This window comes from Zingiber officinale, chromosome 9B, assembly GCF_018446385.1.
Source record: "Zingiber officinale cultivar Zhangliang chromosome 9B, Zo_v1.1, whole genome shotgun sequence".
NCBI lineage: Eukaryota > Viridiplantae > Streptophyta > Magnoliopsida > Zingiberales > Zingiberaceae > Zingiber > Zingiber officinale.
In genome coordinates, this window is record NC_056003.1 from 91,112,269 (window position 1) to 91,130,725 (window position 18,457).

The 18,457-nt window shown below is 40.0% G+C and overlaps 1 protein-coding gene across 1 annotated transcript; it reads left to right on the plus strand.

Moving 5' to 3' along the window:
• Positions 1 to 10,584: 10,584 nt before the first annotated feature.
• LOC122025539 (origin of replication complex subunit 2-like) lies at positions 10,585 to 14,102 on the plus strand. The gene is made up of 6 exons (XM_042584353.1): positions 10,585 to 10,901; positions 11,773 to 11,879; positions 12,062 to 12,194; positions 12,708 to 13,002; positions 13,446 to 13,670; positions 13,744 to 14,102. Exons 1-6 carry the CDS (start codon positions 10,749 to 10,751, stop codon positions 13,938 to 13,940), a joined length of 1,110 nt encoding a protein of 369 aa, XP_042440287.1. The 5' UTR covers positions 10,585 to 10,748; the 3' UTR covers positions 13,941 to 14,102.
• Positions 14,103 to 18,457: the final 4,355 nt, after the last annotated feature.

The window sequence follows — 18,457 nt, forward strand, 5'->3', positions numbered from 1 at the left end:
CTAGTTTTGGCTTCCTCTTGATGTATCTGCCCATACTAAACCACAATACTTCCCTAGCATGGGTTTATATCATATCTATACATCAAAAACTAATTTTTATGTAATATGAACCCAATTCATATTTCCATGCACGAAACACATCTCAATTGTGCCAACCCACTAGGTTAGAGGCTTAAGTCTGTCTCCTAACCACTTGGCACATTTGATAACCCATCTACCATGGGTCCCAGAGGCTCTTCCTAACCTTAGAAATTTTAACCTTAGTCACCTCCCTTGGTGACTCATCCACTATGGCTAGGCCACTTCGGTGCACCTCGAGTGACACTTGGCCTACTAAACTCACCTTCTTAACCTTAGACACATTGTCTTTGGTTAATTTCTTCTTGTCCTTAACCTTGGACACCTCATCCTTGCCATAATTATATGTCACCCTAGCATACTCCTTTTTATTGGCCTTGGATGACTCTCCCTTGTCCTTAGTCACACCTTCCTTACTAATATCATGTGCTACCTTAGCACTTGCCCTCCTTTTGGTCTTGGAGGGACCTAATTTGACATTTTTAGGTCTTTGACTACCCAAATACATGTCAAGTCCTTTAGGTCCAATAATGAACCTCTCTAGGACTTTCTCCATTTCCTCAAGCTTTGCCTTCAAGACTTGATTTTTTAATTCTAGGGTTCTAACCCTAAAGTCAACATGTCCACCTTGGACATGCCTAGACCTACCCACCTTCCTAGGCATATGTCTCCCTTTCTTGGGATTAATGCTTAGGTTTTCACCCACTTTCCTTCCCTTAGGCAAAGTGGTTTGGGTCTTAATAGGTCCACCCTTAGTGTATGATTTCTTAGGGTTATCTACCGTGTTAACTCTATTCCTATCATTATACCTATATCCATGATTATGCTTGGGTAAATAATCTACATTATTTCTAACAAGCATATAAGAATTAGAGCTTGGATCAAGCTTCAAAATAGGGATTACCTTCCCTTTTACCTTTGAAGCTCCCCCTTGACTTGTGCTCCTCTTCTTTTCCCATTTCTTCAAGTGCGCTAATTTCTTGAGCTCTCCTCTCCTTGGGCACTTTGTGTGGTAGTGACCCCACTCACCACATGTAAAGCACCTAATGTGCTTCTTCTCCTTCTTCTTCCTACAACTCACATTAATTTCTAAATTAACTTTAGTGAGTTTAGGGTTTACCTCCTTTACCTTCTTGAGCGAAGGACACCTACTCTTGTAGTGCCCCATCTTACCACACTCAAGCATTTGATGTGATCCTTTGTGCTCTTCTTGGTAGTTGAGGTGGATGGTTGAGCTTCCAAGATCTCCTCTTCCTTGGATTGCTCTTCTTCCTCTTCACTTGAAGATGTGGACGATTCCACTTTTTCTTCCCTTGAAGATGTGGATGATATCTCCTCATCTTCCTTCTCCTCCTCGGATGTTGAGCTCGTGTCAACATTTGATTGGTCCTTCTCTTCTTGGACCAATGAGTCCTTCTCCTTGGGTTTCTCCTCTTCTTGGATTTGTGTAGGACTCTCATGAAGCGCAATTACCTTTTTCCAAAAGTCACTTGCATTCTCGTATTCACCTACATTCAATATCGCATTAGGAGATAATAAATTAATTAAAATTCTAGTTACCTCCTAGTCCGTCTCCGATTGCTCCCTTTGCTCATCGGTCCAATATTGACGTCGGAGGCGCTTTCCCTTCTTGTCCGTTGGAGCTTTAAACGGTTCCTCCAACGCAATCCATTGGTTCCAATTCATTTGGAACCATATCTCCATGCGCTTCCTCCAATAGTCGAAGTCCTCGTGCTCGTATGGAGGTGGGATTCGGATGTCCCATCCGAGAGGTCCCTCCGACTCCATCTTCTTCCTCTAGCCGCTCTCTTGGCGATTAGTCCAACAAGAGCTCACCTAGATCTGATACCACTTGTTGGGACTTTGACGTCGCTAGAGGGGGGGTGAATAGCGTCTCACCCAAATCGATTGCTTCCTATAATGTTAGTTCACAGTGGAAATACAAAAACAAATACTAATAAGAGAAAGCAAACCTAACACGTTGATTTAACGTGGTTCGGAGATAAAGCTCCGACTCCACGGCTGTCCGTAAGGTGGACGATCCCGATCCGTCGGTGGATGACTCCCCGGAAAACCTCCGGCTAGCTCAAGCTCCTTGTCGGTGGAGAAACCTCGCCACAAACACTTGAATACAAGCACACCAATCACACAAAGGCTTAGGAGACTCTAATAGGTTTTAACCAAGTCTATTTCGTCAACCATGCCCAAGCACCGTGAGCTCTATTAAATAGAGCTCGAGAGGAAAACACTAAGCTGTTTCCCCGTTACCAGTCGACTGGTGTATACACGAGTCGACTGGTCCTTTAAGTGAAGACCGTTACCCAACGGTCAACTACCAGTCGACTGCTACAGTGTACCAGCCAACTGCTACAGTGTATCAGTCGACTGCTACCGTAACCAGTCGACTACTACAGTGCTGCTACATTGTCACAACAGTGCTGCTACAGTGTCGTTACATTACTGCTACAGTGAAACTGAAAACCATAAGATTTCGCCCCGAATACAATCACTCAGCACTCGTCCTCGCCCGACCAACCTAGACCTAGCCTTCTAGCCTCCTCCATCAGCCTCGCATCCCTCGGATGTCTCCCCATCCTTCATGTCTTGCCTTCTGGAGCTTCCTTCGGCCTTGTCCTTATTGTCGGGTCTTCCTTTGCCAAGAGGCTCCTCACCTCCGGAACTTCATCCATTGCCAAGTCACACTTGGACTTACGTTGCCAAGACTACATACTTGGACTTACACCGCCAAGACTCATCCTTGGACTAACACCGTCAAGACTCATCCTTGGACTTTTCTCCTCTACCAAGATTACACTTGGACTTTCCTTATTGTACATGTATCCTGCACACTCACAATACATATCAAATACAACAATAAACCTAACTTAAACCTTTGCCAAAATATCAAAACCTAGGGCACCTAGATTGCTCCAACAAGCTTCAAGTCCTCGCCTTGTTATGTACGATTTGAGAAATTTCAAGGTGTTTTGAAGATGAAGGAAAAACTCGTAGAGATATCCGTTAATGGCGTTGAAGCTGGATTCAACATGTATTTGGACCATAAAGGGGAAGCCTTCTTCCTCAGGGATGTTGAAGATGGAGAACAAGAATTTTTCATGTCACCTCCAACTTCTGGGGATGAGACAGAGGGGAGAACGAAGAATGACCAATTTGAGAAGACACAGAGTTTTTATGTTGAGGGTGGACAGAAGGAAATGGTCACCCAGGTGGATAATGAAAATGATAAGCTTGTGACAATGAGCTCCAAGGGATCTACAATCCTTGGCTTTGTATTTGACTTGCTTGGAAGTGCAACAACACTCCTCTCTAAGCCTCCAAGATCTAGTGCGTATCGATGAGCTCGGTGGAGAAGAAATCTGTGAGCGATATCTGGAACAATGCACGCGAACCCTTTTTATCAGGCTCACAACGGCTATATTTTCAAGCTTAATCGACTAGTCTAATCGATTAAGCCTTCCTAATCGATTAGGAATCTTTCTGTTCGCGCGAGAACAAGATGCAAGCGCTTAAGCCTTCCTGCTTAATCGCTTACCGAATCTTCTTTGCCTTTTGCGAAGACAGGCTTAAGCGATCATCCCGATCGCTTAAGCTTCGAACAGAACCATTCTGTTCGAAGCAAAAAGCACCGTAAGCGATTACTCTAATCGCTTACCATGTCTTAATCGATTACACTAATCAATTAGACAACCTTTCTCGTGATTTTAAGCTTAAGTGACTACCTTAGTAGCTTAAGATATGGTAATCGACTACCATAGTCGATCATCAAACCCTAACTTCCCAATTGAAGTCTAGGGTTCCTTTATCCAACATCCGATCAACCATGACCTATTGGGACTCCTCCTTGCTTGGCATCTGGTCGACCTTGACCTGTTAGGACTTCTTTGTCAATTGTCCGATCAATCCTTTGACCCACTTGGACTTTCTTTCTCGTGCCAAGTGTCCGGTCCTTCATGATTCACTTGGACTTTCTCCACCAGATGCCCGATCATCCTTGACCCATCCGAATTTCCTTGTGCCAAGTATCCGATCACTCCTTTGACATACTTGAACTTTCTAATACCAGGTGTCCGGTCAACCTTGATCCACCTGGATTTCCACGTGCCTGGTTTCACTCACCAGACTTTTCCTTCTGTCTAGCTTTACCACTAGGACTTTCCTTCTGCCTAGCTTGACTCACTAGGGCTTTTACCTGACTTCACTCACCATGATTTTTCCACTGTCTGGCTTTACTCACCAGGACTTTCACTCTGTTTGGCTTTACTCACCAGGGCTTTCACATATCTTCACTCACTAGGATTTTCACCTGACTTTACTCATCAGGATTTTCATCTGCCTGACTTCACTCATCGGGACTTTCATCTGCCTAGCTTCACTCACCAGGACTTCTAACATCAAGTGTCCGGCCAACACTGACCCACTTGGATTTTCATCATCTGCCAACATCTTCGTTGGACTTGTCCTTCCCTAACCTCCAGTTAGGACTTCCCAGTCAAGTATCTAATCAACCTTGACCTACTTGACTTTTCTTCACATTAAACTGGTCAAAATTAACCAGAGAAAAATTGCACCAACAATCTCCTCAAATCGATTGCGCCAGCAATCTCCAACCATTGTCAAACATCGAAACTTAAACGTCAAGACTCAAGCTTGCTTGAGCCAACTCAAGCTTAGTCAACCTTGACCTAGGGAAATTGCACCAATAATTTTTGCCCTATTTATTTTAAATTTATCTAATGTAAATCTATCCAAACTGCATTCAGTTCCTAAGATTCTCAGTTTTTTCGCCTGAAGAGGAAGGCCTCCATCATTTTTTTTGCACATATCTTCTTGGAATTCTGATAACTGCATAAATAACTGGTGTTTTCAAGGTTAGTTGCAGAATCTGCAAACATGTTTACAGGCAAATGATGATCAAACCATTCCACACCAGAAAGATTTTTCTATATCAAACCTGAGCTTGGCCACTAGATACATCGATTTACAGGGCGGAGGATGATCGTCCCAAACACACCACAGATTGAGAAGGAGGAAGGGAGGTCTCATCCAGTGCTGAATTTGATCGGGAGAATCCTATTCTTGTCTTTAGTCATTTGTTGAATCCGTCGGACGATCTGAATTCCACGCCTCCACTTTGAGATCTTGCCACAATCCTGAGCTCCACGCCGACGGTCTTGGCAACTATCATCTTTTAGACATCTTAACCTACTAGGGTAGATGATGGCAAGCAAAAAGAAGAAGCCCCAAAATGTGAGGGGGCGATGTTTTTTGCTATTTAGTTTTTCTAAAAGGGCGCTCTTTATTGTTTTTATTAAATTACTATTATCAATTTTATTTTTTCCTATTAATAGGGATCTTTACCGATTGCCGCTCCAAAAGTCTACATCGGATTCGTCTGGTTGCGAAGTTAGAGGTCCGACTGTGCGCTGTACTGCTCCTCCGGCGGGTGCAAGGTTAGTGCTCCGCTCTTCTACCTTGTTCCCTTTTCAATCTCTCGTTAAAAGATATTACCAAGAATCAAGATTGCAAAGCTCGATCCCTTCCGCCGACCTAATTAAAAGTCGAGTGGCAAGATCTCACACCTTATCCGATTTCTCCACCGGCGTAAAATCCCTATATTCTTCCCTCCTTCCCCGATCGCCTTCCGGCCTCTTGTTCGGCGCCAGCGGCCTTTTGACGTCACCTACATTCTTTTTACTATCTCGGTGAAGTTCTTGTGCGTCCTATTGATATGTAATTTTTATTTTTTATTTTTTCTGAAAAAAAATGATTTCAGAGTTCTCCTCCTTACCGTAGTAGTTCATTGGATTGTTGTCTAACATTTCCTGGGATAAGAAAGTCTATACAGAAATTGAATGCTACAACAAGTTGACTCTTACAATTTCTCATAGATAACAAAACAATATTTTGTTAGGACACACATTCTTTTATTTCTCATGCTTTTATGAGAGAGATTGGTAGACTACCTACTCTTAGACCACGGCGACTGACCATCGCCCTACCATTCGGTAATACATTAAACGTCACTCAGGAGGTCAGACGATGCCCATTTGACTTTAGCAACAATATACTCACGGTAGATTTATTAGTATTACGTTTATAGCATAGTTAATGATTTGGGAATAAATTGGAAAAAAATGCGCGGCTAAGGGATTGAAGCCGAGACCCCTTGTTTTGGTTAAAACTCGGTTGACCAGCTGTGCCAGTGAGTTTTGTTAATTAAGATAAGAATGGATTATATTTAAGGTATGGTAGTTAATAAAAATCTTAGTTATAAGAAGAGAACTTAGGGCTTGATTTCCTGTGACCTAATTTCTACCTCTCTCCTCTTCTCACGCGACGACGCCGATTTCTGCTCGGGCGAAAACGTAGCACCTTCTAGGGCTCTCTCTTCGGCGCCGGCGAAGGGCTTTTTCCGGCGGGTCCTCAACCGTGTGCGACCACCATCGTCGAGGAGGATCGGTGGGCGCAAGAAGAAGCCGAAAACTCAAGTTATCCGAACCCTAGAGCCTTCCTTTTCGGTTGTAAGTCCAAGAACAACGATGTGAGTTGCTTCTCACCTGCAGTAGGAGTAGTTCTGATTCGTTTGATGTTTTCTTGTTTGTTCGAGTTTTACTGTGAAGCATGTTTAGGGATTTTGTTTTCTGCCGTGAGGGGTTAAGGAAGATGAAGGGGTTTTGTTTGGATTAGATTTTTGGATTTAGCTTATTCCTGATTTTGAGTTAATCTGTGAAGTTTGATGGTTAAGGTTTGCTGCCGTGTACTTTAAGAAGCTTGACAAAATCCTTCTGTGAAGCTTAATCTGTGAAGAGTCCTTCTGTTAGACTTAACAAAAGCTTAATACAAAAATTGTTGATCTCTAATCTATGAAGAACCATCTGTATTTGCCATGTGGTGTAGTTTTCTGTGGTTTCGGGTTGCTTGTAGTGGTTGTTGCTATGATCATTAAATCCGAATATGCTAGGTTGATTATGGGATCATTTTATTGTTGAGTAAATCGGATTTGGGTTTGTGCCGTGTAGATCACTCTTATTTGGGAGTTCTGTTGGTTTTCTTTTAATGGCTTGGTTTCCTTGCTTAAGTTTTGAACAACATTAGGATAGTTTGGAATTAAAAGAGTAGTTTAAGGAATTATTTTGCATTGAATTATGTTTTGGTTCCTTATATGCTCTAATGTTCATGCATCAATTTTTGATAGCAGCAGCATTCTTTTTAGTAGATAACAATATTAAAGCCTTAATCAGAGTTAAAAGAGGTTGATGAGATGGTGATACTGTGCTCAGAATGCTCATGTTTTCCTTTACAAGTTTTATCAGTTTTGGATTGGGTTTAATAAGCAATGAACATAAGATAGCTTGATTAAATTTTGAGCATGTAGTTAGTTTTCTTTATTGCTGTTAGATTTAAGTTTGAACAACCCTTATAGTTAGCATTTCAGATAGAGATTTCCTGATTTAGATTTCTTTGTTATGCTGCCATGAACCTCAATTTTAGTTTTCTGTTAAGCATTAAGTGCAGATTTTTATAAGTAAGCTATAAGAAGGAGAGACCAAGGTTTTAATAGGATCCCTAAGTTTAAGAATTGGGATCAGCAGGACACTAAGTGCTTAAATAAATGCCAAGGCATTTTATTATAAGAAGTATTTAAAGATAAAAAAAAGTATTTTACTTTTAAAGGGCATGTACCGGACACAAGGTCCAAGGGATGGGCTCCAAGATGCCCCTAGGCACAAGGCCTAGAAGTATCTTAGTAGTTTCGGGATTAGCTACCTCGATTCTTATTAAGAATGCGCGCAAAGTGGTACAATGCCGGGCCCAAAAGAAGTTTATTATTATTTTGAAGTATTAAAGTATAAGTTTTGAAACAAATGCAACAAGCTTCAAATATGTTTAGAGTTAGAAAGTTTAGTTTCTTGTTATTTGAAGCATGCAGTAGTAGTTTTATTTGTTTCTTGCTATTAGATTATTCAGCATGTTTAGCTTTATTTGCTTTCAGCATGCAGTTATAGTTTTATTCTTATGAGCATGATTAGCTACACATGTTTAGTATTTCAGTTAGTATGATTCCTTTGCTGTTTATGAGCATGAGTAGTTTTATATGTTAGCATTCAGTTTTAGCATGTTTTTATTTATATACATGCATATCGAGTTTTTGTGAGTAGATAGCACTCACTAAGCTTTATGCTTATAGACTGCACTTCCTCCTACTGCAGATAAAGGAAAAGAAAAGATTTAGTAAGGAAGGCGACAAGGTGGTGGTGATGAAGGTGTGTGATGGCTGGACTATGGGGAGATCAAGAGTTTGCTAAGGAATTGCTAAGACTTTTCTGTTTAGAGTTCTTTAGTTTTCTTTAAATGCTATTATGAGTCAAAATTGTAATTAAGTTTATTCCGCATTTGTACTTGGGTTCTATTGATGGAGTGATATTGTTGTTTGCTATTATTAGGGTAGTTTCCTTCTTTTATTTGTGATATTATACTGTGTGGTTGTGAAGATATATGTTCCAGCCGCCTGTGGCTGAGTATAGTTTGTTTGTATTGATGATTTAGTCATCGGTACAGGGGAGATTTAGCCGAAATTTTTCGGTAGAGATTCCTCGTGGTTTTTAATTATACCGATTAAGTAGAGTTAGTAGTTAAGTAACGGTCATTCTTAGAGAGTAGTAGTAGTAGTAAGAAGGGTGGTCGTTACAATTTTAATCTAATTGATTAATGGAACAACTAGGGTTTAACGAAGTTAACCCTAGTTGATCAATGGATTAGATTTAGTTGGGGATTTGTTTTAGCTAATTAATTTATGTAATTAGCTAAATTTGTATATCATGCGTTACAGGACCTTGATTCGAGACGGTCATCTCGACGGAGGATTTCTTGACACGATCATCTTTTGAGATGGGTATTTCTGACTTATCTTTTTGATATAGTCATTTTTAGATATACATAATAGTTTATTTCTAGTAGTAATGATTATGTTTGCATCTGCTTGGTATGTCACTACTCTGTTCTTGTAGTCTGTCTTGATTGTTATCTGTTATGCCATCATACTTATTTTCTCTTGATTGATGCCTTGTATACTCCTGTTCTTAGAATTAGTGACATACATTGCTCTACTGTGTAGTAGTCTTGTGATTTGACATATCTGATTTGAGCATCTAGTTAATTGTTACCTGGATTATTGCATGATTTATTTATTTCCTTTTTTGGTGCATTTTGTTTGGAGGTGTATATTGTTATTATCTACATGTTAGTGTCATGCACCATCTTGCACGATTGCATGCTGAACGATTGTTGGCTCCATTATTGTTGAGCACATCGCCAATTACATGATCTGCACACACGACCACTCATGGGTTAGTGGTATATCAGGCAATGTGTGTGCAGTTTGCTCTGTCAGTGCTTCGTTGGTCCACTCATGGGTAGCGTGACGCAGCGTGGTAGCACGTTAGGGATTCCTCCTCTGAACTATCTCAGGGAGATGAGAGCATTGCACTCCCCCACTCTGTTTGGGGTAGGAGGATAGATGTACTCCGACAGCATCCTGTCCACTCGGTCACTCAAGAGCAGTGATGGCAGATTGCACAGTTGTCATAGCTCTACCCACTCGGTCTCACCATCATGTGTGAGATGATTGACTGGTGACAGGGGTGACACATGTCATTTTGCATCATTTCTACATGATTGCATTTATTGTTTGTGCTTGCTGCATTATGTATGCTGCATTTGTTTGAGTTGTGTATGTTTGACATGCATACAGGTGACATTTTGTATCTGGTATGACGACCCTTATTTCCAAATAGGAGGTTCTGGTGAGTGCAGTTTTCTTCAGCTCTTTTCAGTATGCATTTCCTTCTTTTGTTAGAAAACTGTACCGAATGATTATTACTGTTAGTTATAATTTATTATGCATATCTATTCTGTATCCGCTGTGTTCTTGGACTCACCCCGTTGCTTTATATTTTTCTATTTCTGGTTGATGCCGTTAGGAGGTTTCAGTTGCTAGTCCCCTCGTCACAAGGATTTTCTCTTTGGTCTTTCGATTTCTGTTTATTTGTTTAGTGTCATGTTATAGACTCGTATTGGTTTGTTCATTAGATTTGAGTGATTTGTTTTTAAGCATTGTACTGGTTGGGTTTTTGGTTGCTTGGTGAATTTGTATTTGGTGTGTTTTGCTTCGTGCCTGCCGGACGGCAGAAGAGGTAAGTTGTGATTGTTTTCGATTCCATTTCGTATTGTGTTGATAGCCGGAGGCTGTTTTTATTATAATTGCGTGGAATGTTTCATTTTTGTATAGTATATATTCCAGCCGTGTTGGATGATGAGTGTGAGGCCTGAGGGCAATGTAGAAACGTTTCAGATTGTCACCCGTAAAGGGGAGATGTTATCGAAATTTCTTCTAGCAGGGACTACCTGGGGCGTGACAATCTCGGTGAAGTTCTTGTGCGTCCTATTGATCTGTAATTTTTATTTTTTATATTTTTTGAAAAAAATGATTTCAGTGTCCTCCTCCTTACCGTAGTAGTTCGTTGGATTGTTGTCTAACCTTTCCCGGGATAAGAAAGTCTATATAGAAATTGAATGCTACATCAAGTTGACTCTTACAATTTCTCATAGATAACAAAAAATATTTTGTTAGGACACGCTTGGTTGAAAAGATGGATGTTGGGGTCCATGAGATGACTATGGAGGATGAAGAAGATGACTTCATGTTGTCAAGAAATTACTTCCTTGCCAAAGAAATTGGCAGCTCTTCAAGGAAGAAATCCTCGCAAAAACACGTCGTCGACATCAATCATGTTGACGAACAAGTTTGATTCACCTCCAAAGTGCAAATTGTAGTCACTTTCTGTGATCCTCATATTACTTTTCCCTAGAATTGCAGTTATCCATTGACATATTATTGTTTGCTATTTAGCACAGTTTGTCACTTCCTTGTTAGTTATTATACTCTCCTATTATGGATTTTCCTATTGGTAAGTTGGAGAATCTAGGTTAGTATACTGAGAGAGAAATGCACATGTTTAAGCTACTTTCTTAATGGTGTAACTTATTCCTGTTATTTAGCAATATATAATATTACCTCGTATTCTCAACATACGATACATATCGCTTAAATGCATAGATACTTTTTTTGATCTAATATAACATTTTTGCATTTCTTATCTGATTTTTTAATATTTGTTTACTGTTTAGTTTTTACTTCTGAACTTACCCCGTTGTTTTTACTGGTATCAAGATTCCCTTGTGGCTATATCTTATCTCCCACTCCAATGAATTCTACTGGACTTGGTGGGATGTTGTTTGGAGTAGCTTTCTGTGACTTCTTAAATTGTTGTTTATATGAAAAAGATTTACGTTGCTTAGAGGGTTAAAAAGGAATATCCTACAGCTGCTCCCAAGTTTAGTCCCTCCTTTGGCTGTTCTTTAGCAAATTCAAGCTTCACACAAGTGAATACAAATAGTAACCAGACAAGTTTACTACTTATATGTCAATCTACTGTTATTAGATAATAACCAATCGATTAGAATAATCAGTTTACTCATGTGAAATAGTTGAAGAATATGTAATCAAATTTTCACCATGTTATTCTTTTTTAAAACATCACTGTTAAAGTTATCATATGACAGTTGGAATAACATGCTTATCCTTTTTCTAATGCTTACACTATTTGATCTCAGGTCCTCCGAAAAGAAGTCTTTGATATTCCAGTGAAGCATGAAAACGAAATCCAACATTTAATCAAAAGTTACAGAAATTTATACCCTAAGTGGCTTTTTGAGTTAAGGTACGTAGGCTTGCTTATGTAGATTTTTGTAGTCCTTCACTTAACATTCTGACATGAGCAGGAATTATATTTCTTGCTATGAAGATATATGCTTTTGACTACAAGTTATTTTAGGAATTCATAAAATTCATCAGAACTGTGTTCTCTTTTAATGTATTTTTGAAGGATTGCACTTATTGCAGGTGTGGTTTTGGTTTATTAATGTATGGATTTGGTTCTAAAAAAGCCTTGCTCGAGGATTTTGCTTCAACAAGCTTAACTGATTTTGGAGTGGTCGTGATCAATGGCTATCTTCCATCAAACAATCTTAAACAAGTACGATTTTTCTTCCCTCTATGCAATTAAACCCTGTGGCTTACAAAACCTATATTTTGATAGTTTTTTTTTTGGTTTTGCTAATTTTACTTCTGGAACCAGTGAATGCACATTACTTCAAGGCATATTAAAAAAAAAATTGGAAAACTAAAGTTGCTGGGGTATCAAATAATTATCAACTGAAAGAAATTTGTATTTTTCTATTATATTCTTTTGGTCAGAGAGATTTTCTGTATTTAATGTGCTTAGATGTCTCTCTCATTCTTTCGGCACACCAACCAATTTTTGTGGTGATAATCTAGTATTGTTGCTAACAATGTTTAAATTTGATATGGTGATATGGGTGTTTTTCTCTTAGATTGCACATTTTAATTCAAATTTTATGTTTTTTTAATATAAGAAACAGCTTAGCTTTTAAGTATGTTCATCATTCCAGAGCAATTATCTGTACTAGTTTATATTCTATAGCTTAATCACTTACACTCTTTATTTATAATGTGTTCATTCTTAAAGGCCCTGATAACCCTAGCTGAAGTCCTCTCGGACCAATTAAAACATGAAAGGAAGAGCTCTACAAGAAGCAAATCGAACACTGAACATACTTTTAGTTCTCTGTCAATTGAAGATCTTCTCTCATTTCTGAATGTGCAACTTCCACAAGACAATAACTGTTTTGTCTGTGTTATCATACACAACATTGATGGTCCTTCTTTGAGAGATCCTGATTCACAACAGTATCTTGCGCAATTAGCAAGCTGTTCTAGAGTCCGTATGGTTGCATCGATTGACCATGTGAATGCACCTCTTTGTAAGTTTTGGTTAACTTGCATTTCCTATTTGACAGTTTAGCATTTTTCTTTGGTTCTTTACCTACTTCTCACATGCTTCTGATCAGTTAATCATGTTATAGCATTTTGTTAGCATCAAAGTCACTACGTTTAATGAATTTCTGTGGCTACTAGTTGCATGCTTCTTTAGATACCTAGTGGCTGATATCTTGATTTTGGAAAGAAGAGCGATATAGTTGAATGTTTCATTAGATACCTAGTGGCTGATATCATTAGAAGGCTTTGTTCACTCAAAGTTATATTTAATGGGAGGGGACTTACTCAAAAGAGGTGGAGGTCGATGAGAGAGTGGAAGAGAGGAAAATCTGATTTTTATGCTATACATGTTTTGTTTCTCAGTCCTTGCTAAATGAGTCTGCTCAAGGTTTTGCGCTGCTTTAATGCTCACTTGGTTTGTTTGTAGTGTGGGACAAGAAGATGGTGCACACTCAGTTCAAGTGGTCGTGGCATCACGTCCCAACTTTTGCCCCTTACAAGGCGGAGGGCAATTTTTTCCCATTGATTTTGGCAAATTATGGCAATGCCCAAACCACGAAAACTGCTTTGGTTGTTCTACAGAGTTTGACACCCAATGCGCAGAGTGTTTTTAAAATCCTTGCCGAGCATCAGCTAGCCAATGAGAAAGAAGGCGAGTCGAATCACAATACATTGGTAGTTAGTAATACATTGGTAGTTAGACTCTATTCTTCTTTTGTTTTCAGGCATGCCAAACAGCACCTTGTACACCAAGTGTCACGCGCGATTCCTGGTTAGCAACCAAGTAACACTGAATTCCCATCTAACAGAGTTCAAAGACCATGAGTTAGTGAAGGCGAGACGGCACTCAGATGGACAAGATTGTTTCTACATTCCTCTACCCTCTGAAGCACTCAGCAAGCTCTTGCAAGAATTGGCATAATCTGATTTCTCGTGGTCCAGTTGTTAGCGAAGTCAACCGTGTGTTTATTTTTTGTGCATTGTTGTGCTCATTCAATGTGTTTTAGCAACTCTAGCTGCTCTAGTTCTTTAGTTTCTATGTTCCTCTATCCCCTTCTAAGCACTCAGTAAGCTGTTATAAGGATTGACATGTTTCCCATAAATGATTAGTTTTCAATTGACTCTTCTTACTAAAGTCAACCCAGTGCATTCTTTTATTCTTGCAATTGATTAGTTTTCAGTTGACTTTTGAATGTTCTTTTATTTTAACTCATGTCAACGGAGTGTTTTTTTTAGTAATTCAGTATCTAAGTTTTTGAATTGATTAATCACATTGGTCTTGTTATATGAAAATTTTCTATCTGTCATTAGAGTAAAGCCGGAAATGTTCACGAAGACTTATCCAAACGGTTAACGTTCTTAGATTTGTTGTTCCATTGAAGGATAATCTTACGCGGCAGTTGAGATTTAAATTTTAAATGTTCGTTTGAATACTTTATCGTAGAAGATTAATTTACATGCATCAAACTTAATAAGGGATAGTCAACCTTGTTTATCTTAAAATCATCATATCGATAAAGAGAAACCAAGAATTAATCTCTCTCCCGAGTGAAGTTTCTCTCAAGTGGTTTGTAAGTACAAAATCTGTTTCGATATTTAAAAAAATCAGGATATTCTTTTAACGAAAATAAATAAAGGAAGCCTTTTGATATGCCTCTAAGGGTAGAAGCTCGCGGATGATCTTATGTGTTATTAGGCCTTGTAAATTTACATGTCTATATTTAATCCAGGCCAAAGATATTAGATTGTTTGAAATAAACGTTATTCTATCATTTTTTTAAGTGTTAAATACAAAAGTACTTTTGTGATCCGATATCATTTTTTTTTCCATTTATGGTTCCTCTGGACACTTATTCTGTCATCGTTCCAACGTTGCGCAGAAAATAATAATATCTACCTCGTTACGGAAAATGAATTCCATGCTAGATTGGGATCAAGATGGAGATGGAGATGGTCGCCGTGATGGCAATGCGACACGAGCTCTGATCGCTATCCAGCCATTGCAATAAATGAAGTCTCTTTTTTGTTTTCCTTTGCTGGCGACACGCAATTAATGAGATCGGGTGTCGCCTCGCTAGTTTTGTCCTATGGAATTTTCCGAATGGAATATGCTTCGATTCCTTCTAGCGGTTGGAGTTTTCCTTGAGCCATCCTGATGGCGGTGTTGCATTTGGTTTGATAGTGTCCGCTGGTTGGTGCGGATCGGAGTTCGTTGGAGGCGATTTGGGGGTAATTCTGCTTCTTTTTTTTTCCTTTCTTTGTTAGAGGAGGATTTCTTGTTTCTTGATCCCTTAAATATCGCTTCTTGGTGAGATTTCTTCTCACGTGTTTTACGATAGCGTCATTTCATTGCATTCCTTTGCATCTCCTCGATAATGTAAATCTATCCAAACTGCATTCATTTCCTGAGATTCTTAGTTTTTTCGCCTAAAGAGGAAGGTCTCCATCATTTTTTTTTGTACATATCTTCTTGGAATTCTGATAATTGCATAAAGAACTGGTGTTATCAAGGTTTGTTGCATAATCTACAGACATGTTTACAGGCAAATGATGATCAAACCATTCCACACCAGAAAGATTTTTCTGTATCAAGCCTGCTTGGCCACCAGAAACATCGATTTGTAGGGCGGAGGAGGATCGCCGCAAATGCACCATAGTTTGAGAAGGAGGAAGGGAGGCCTCAGTCAGTGATGAATCTAATCGGGAGAATCCTCTTCTTGTCTTTAGCCATTCGTTGAATCCGTCGGACGATCTGAATTCCGCGCCTCCACTTTGAGATCTTGCTACAATCCTGAACTCCACACCGACGATCTTGGCAGCTATTATCTTCAGGACATCTTAACCTACTAGGGCAGATGATGGCAAGCAGAAAGAAGCAGCCCCAAAATGTGAGGGGGCGGCATTCTTTGCTATTTAGATTTTCTAAAAGGGTGCTCTTTATTGTTTTTATTAATTTACTATTATCAATTTTATTTTTTCCTATTAATAGGGATCTTTACCGATTGCCACTCCAAAAGTCTGCATCGGGTTCGTCTGGTTACGAAGTTAGAGGTCCGACTGTGCGCTGTATTGCTCCTCCGGCGGGTGCGAGGTTAGTGCTCCGCTCTTCTACCTTGATCCCTTTTCAATCTCTCGTTCAAAGATATTACCAAGAATCAAGATCGCAAAGCTCGATATCTTCCGCCGACCTAATTAAAAGTCGAGTGGCAAGATCTCGCACCTTATCCGATTTCTCCGCCGACACAAAATCCCTACATTCTTCCCTCCTTCCCCGATCGCCTTCCGACCTCCTGTTCGGCGCCTGCGGCCTTTTGATGTCGCCTACATTCTTTATACTATCTCAGTGAAGTTCTTGTGTGTCCTATTGATCTGTAATTTTTATTTTTTATTTTAAAAAAAAAATGATTTCAGAGTCCTCCTTATCGTAGTATTTCGTTGGATTGTTGTCTAACCTTTCCCGGGATAAGAAAGTCTATACAGAAATTGAATGCTACAGCAAGTTGACTCTTACAATTTCTCATAAATAACAAAAAATATTTTGTTAGGACATGCTTGGTTGAAAAGATGGATGTTGGGGTCCATGAGCTCCAATGCTAACACCAAGATTTACTTGGTATCCACCTTAAGAACAGGTGATTAATTCAAGGATTCGACCTTCTCTCACTCATCCACTATGAAATAACTCATTCTCGGTAACCACGTCACAATGCGACACGAGCTCTGATCGCTATCCAGCCATTGCAATAAATGAAGCCTCTTTTTGTTTTCCTTTGCTGGCGAGACGCAATTAATGAGATCGGGTGTCGCCTCGCCTCTTTTGTCCGTTGGAATTTTTTGAATGGAATATGCTTCGATTCCTTCTTACGGTTGGAGTTTTCCTTGAGCCATCCTGATGGCGGTGTTGCATTTGGTTTGACAGTGTCCACTGGTTGGTGCGGATCGGTGTTCGTTGGAGGCGATTTGGGGGTAATTTCTACTTTTTTTTCCTTTCTTTGTTAGAGGAGGATTTCTTGTTCCTTGATCTCTTAAATATCGCTTCTTGGTGAGATTTCTTCTCGCGTGTTTTGCGATAGCGTCATTTCATTGCATTCCTTTACATCTCCCTGATAATTGTTTGAGTTTTTGGGTTCTTGGAGGTTCTTCTATCTCTCTTTCCTTTTTGCTGTGAGCTTACAGCTGAGAAGTGCATATTTTGAATTTTGATTGCCAATGGCCGGTTGATGTCTCATTTCGGAGGCTTTTGTGGCTTCGATTAGCTTTGTCAATTCCATAGCTTGTGGAGAGGTCCTTCTGAAATACCTCCCGATCAGTAGTTTGTTGGCACAAAGGTGATTTGTTTTTTGATGCTTTATGATTATAACTGCACGAAAGGTGGAGGTTTGGAAAGATGTATGCTGTGGAGAAGCTCGACAGCTACATCTCTAGGGGTGTGTACACTGTCTCCGACCCCTTTCATCCATTTGGAGGAGCCGTGGACATCATTGTCATCCAACAGCAAGATGAGAGCTTGTTGGGACCTTGACGTCGCTAGAGGGGGGGTGAATAGCGTCTCACCCAAATCGATTGATTCCTATAATGTTAGTTCACAGCGGAAATACAAAAATAAATACTAATAAGAGAAAGCAAACCTAACAGGTTGATTTAACGTGGTTCGGAGATAAAGCTCCTACTCCACGGCTGTCCGTAAGGTGGACGATCCTGATCCGTTGGTGGATGACTCCCCGGAAAACGTCCGGCTAGCTCAAGCTCCTTGTCGGTGGAGAAATCTCGCCACAAACACTTGAATACAAGCACACCAATCACACAAAGGCTTAGGTGACTCTAATAGGCTTTAACCAAGTCTATTTCGTCAACCATGCCCAAGCACCGCGAGCTCTATTAAATAGAGCTCGAGAGGAAAACACTAAGCTGTTTCCCCGCTACCAGTCGACTGGTCCTTTAAGTGAAGACCGTTACTCAACGGTCGACTACTAGTCGATTGCTACAGTGTACCAGTCGACTGCTACAGTGTATCAGTCGACTGCTGCAGTGTATCAGTCGACTGCTGCAGTGTATCAGTCGACTGCTGCAGTGTATCAGTCGACTGCTGCAGTAACCACTCGACTGCTACAGTGCTGCTACATTGTCACAACAGTGCTGCTACAGTGTCGCTACATTACTGCTACAGTGAAACATAAAACCATAAGATTTCTCCCCGAGTACAATCACTCAGCACTCGTCCTCGCCCGACCAACCTAGATCTAGCCTTCTAGCCTCCTCTATCAGCCTCGCATCCCTCGGATGTCTCCCCATCCTTCATTTCTTGCCTTCTGGAGCTTCATTCGGCCTTGTCCTTATTGTCAGGTCTTCCTTTGCCAAGAGGCTCCTCACCTCCGGGACTTCATTCATTGTCAAGTCACACTTGGACTTACGTTGCCAAGACTACATACTTGGACTTAC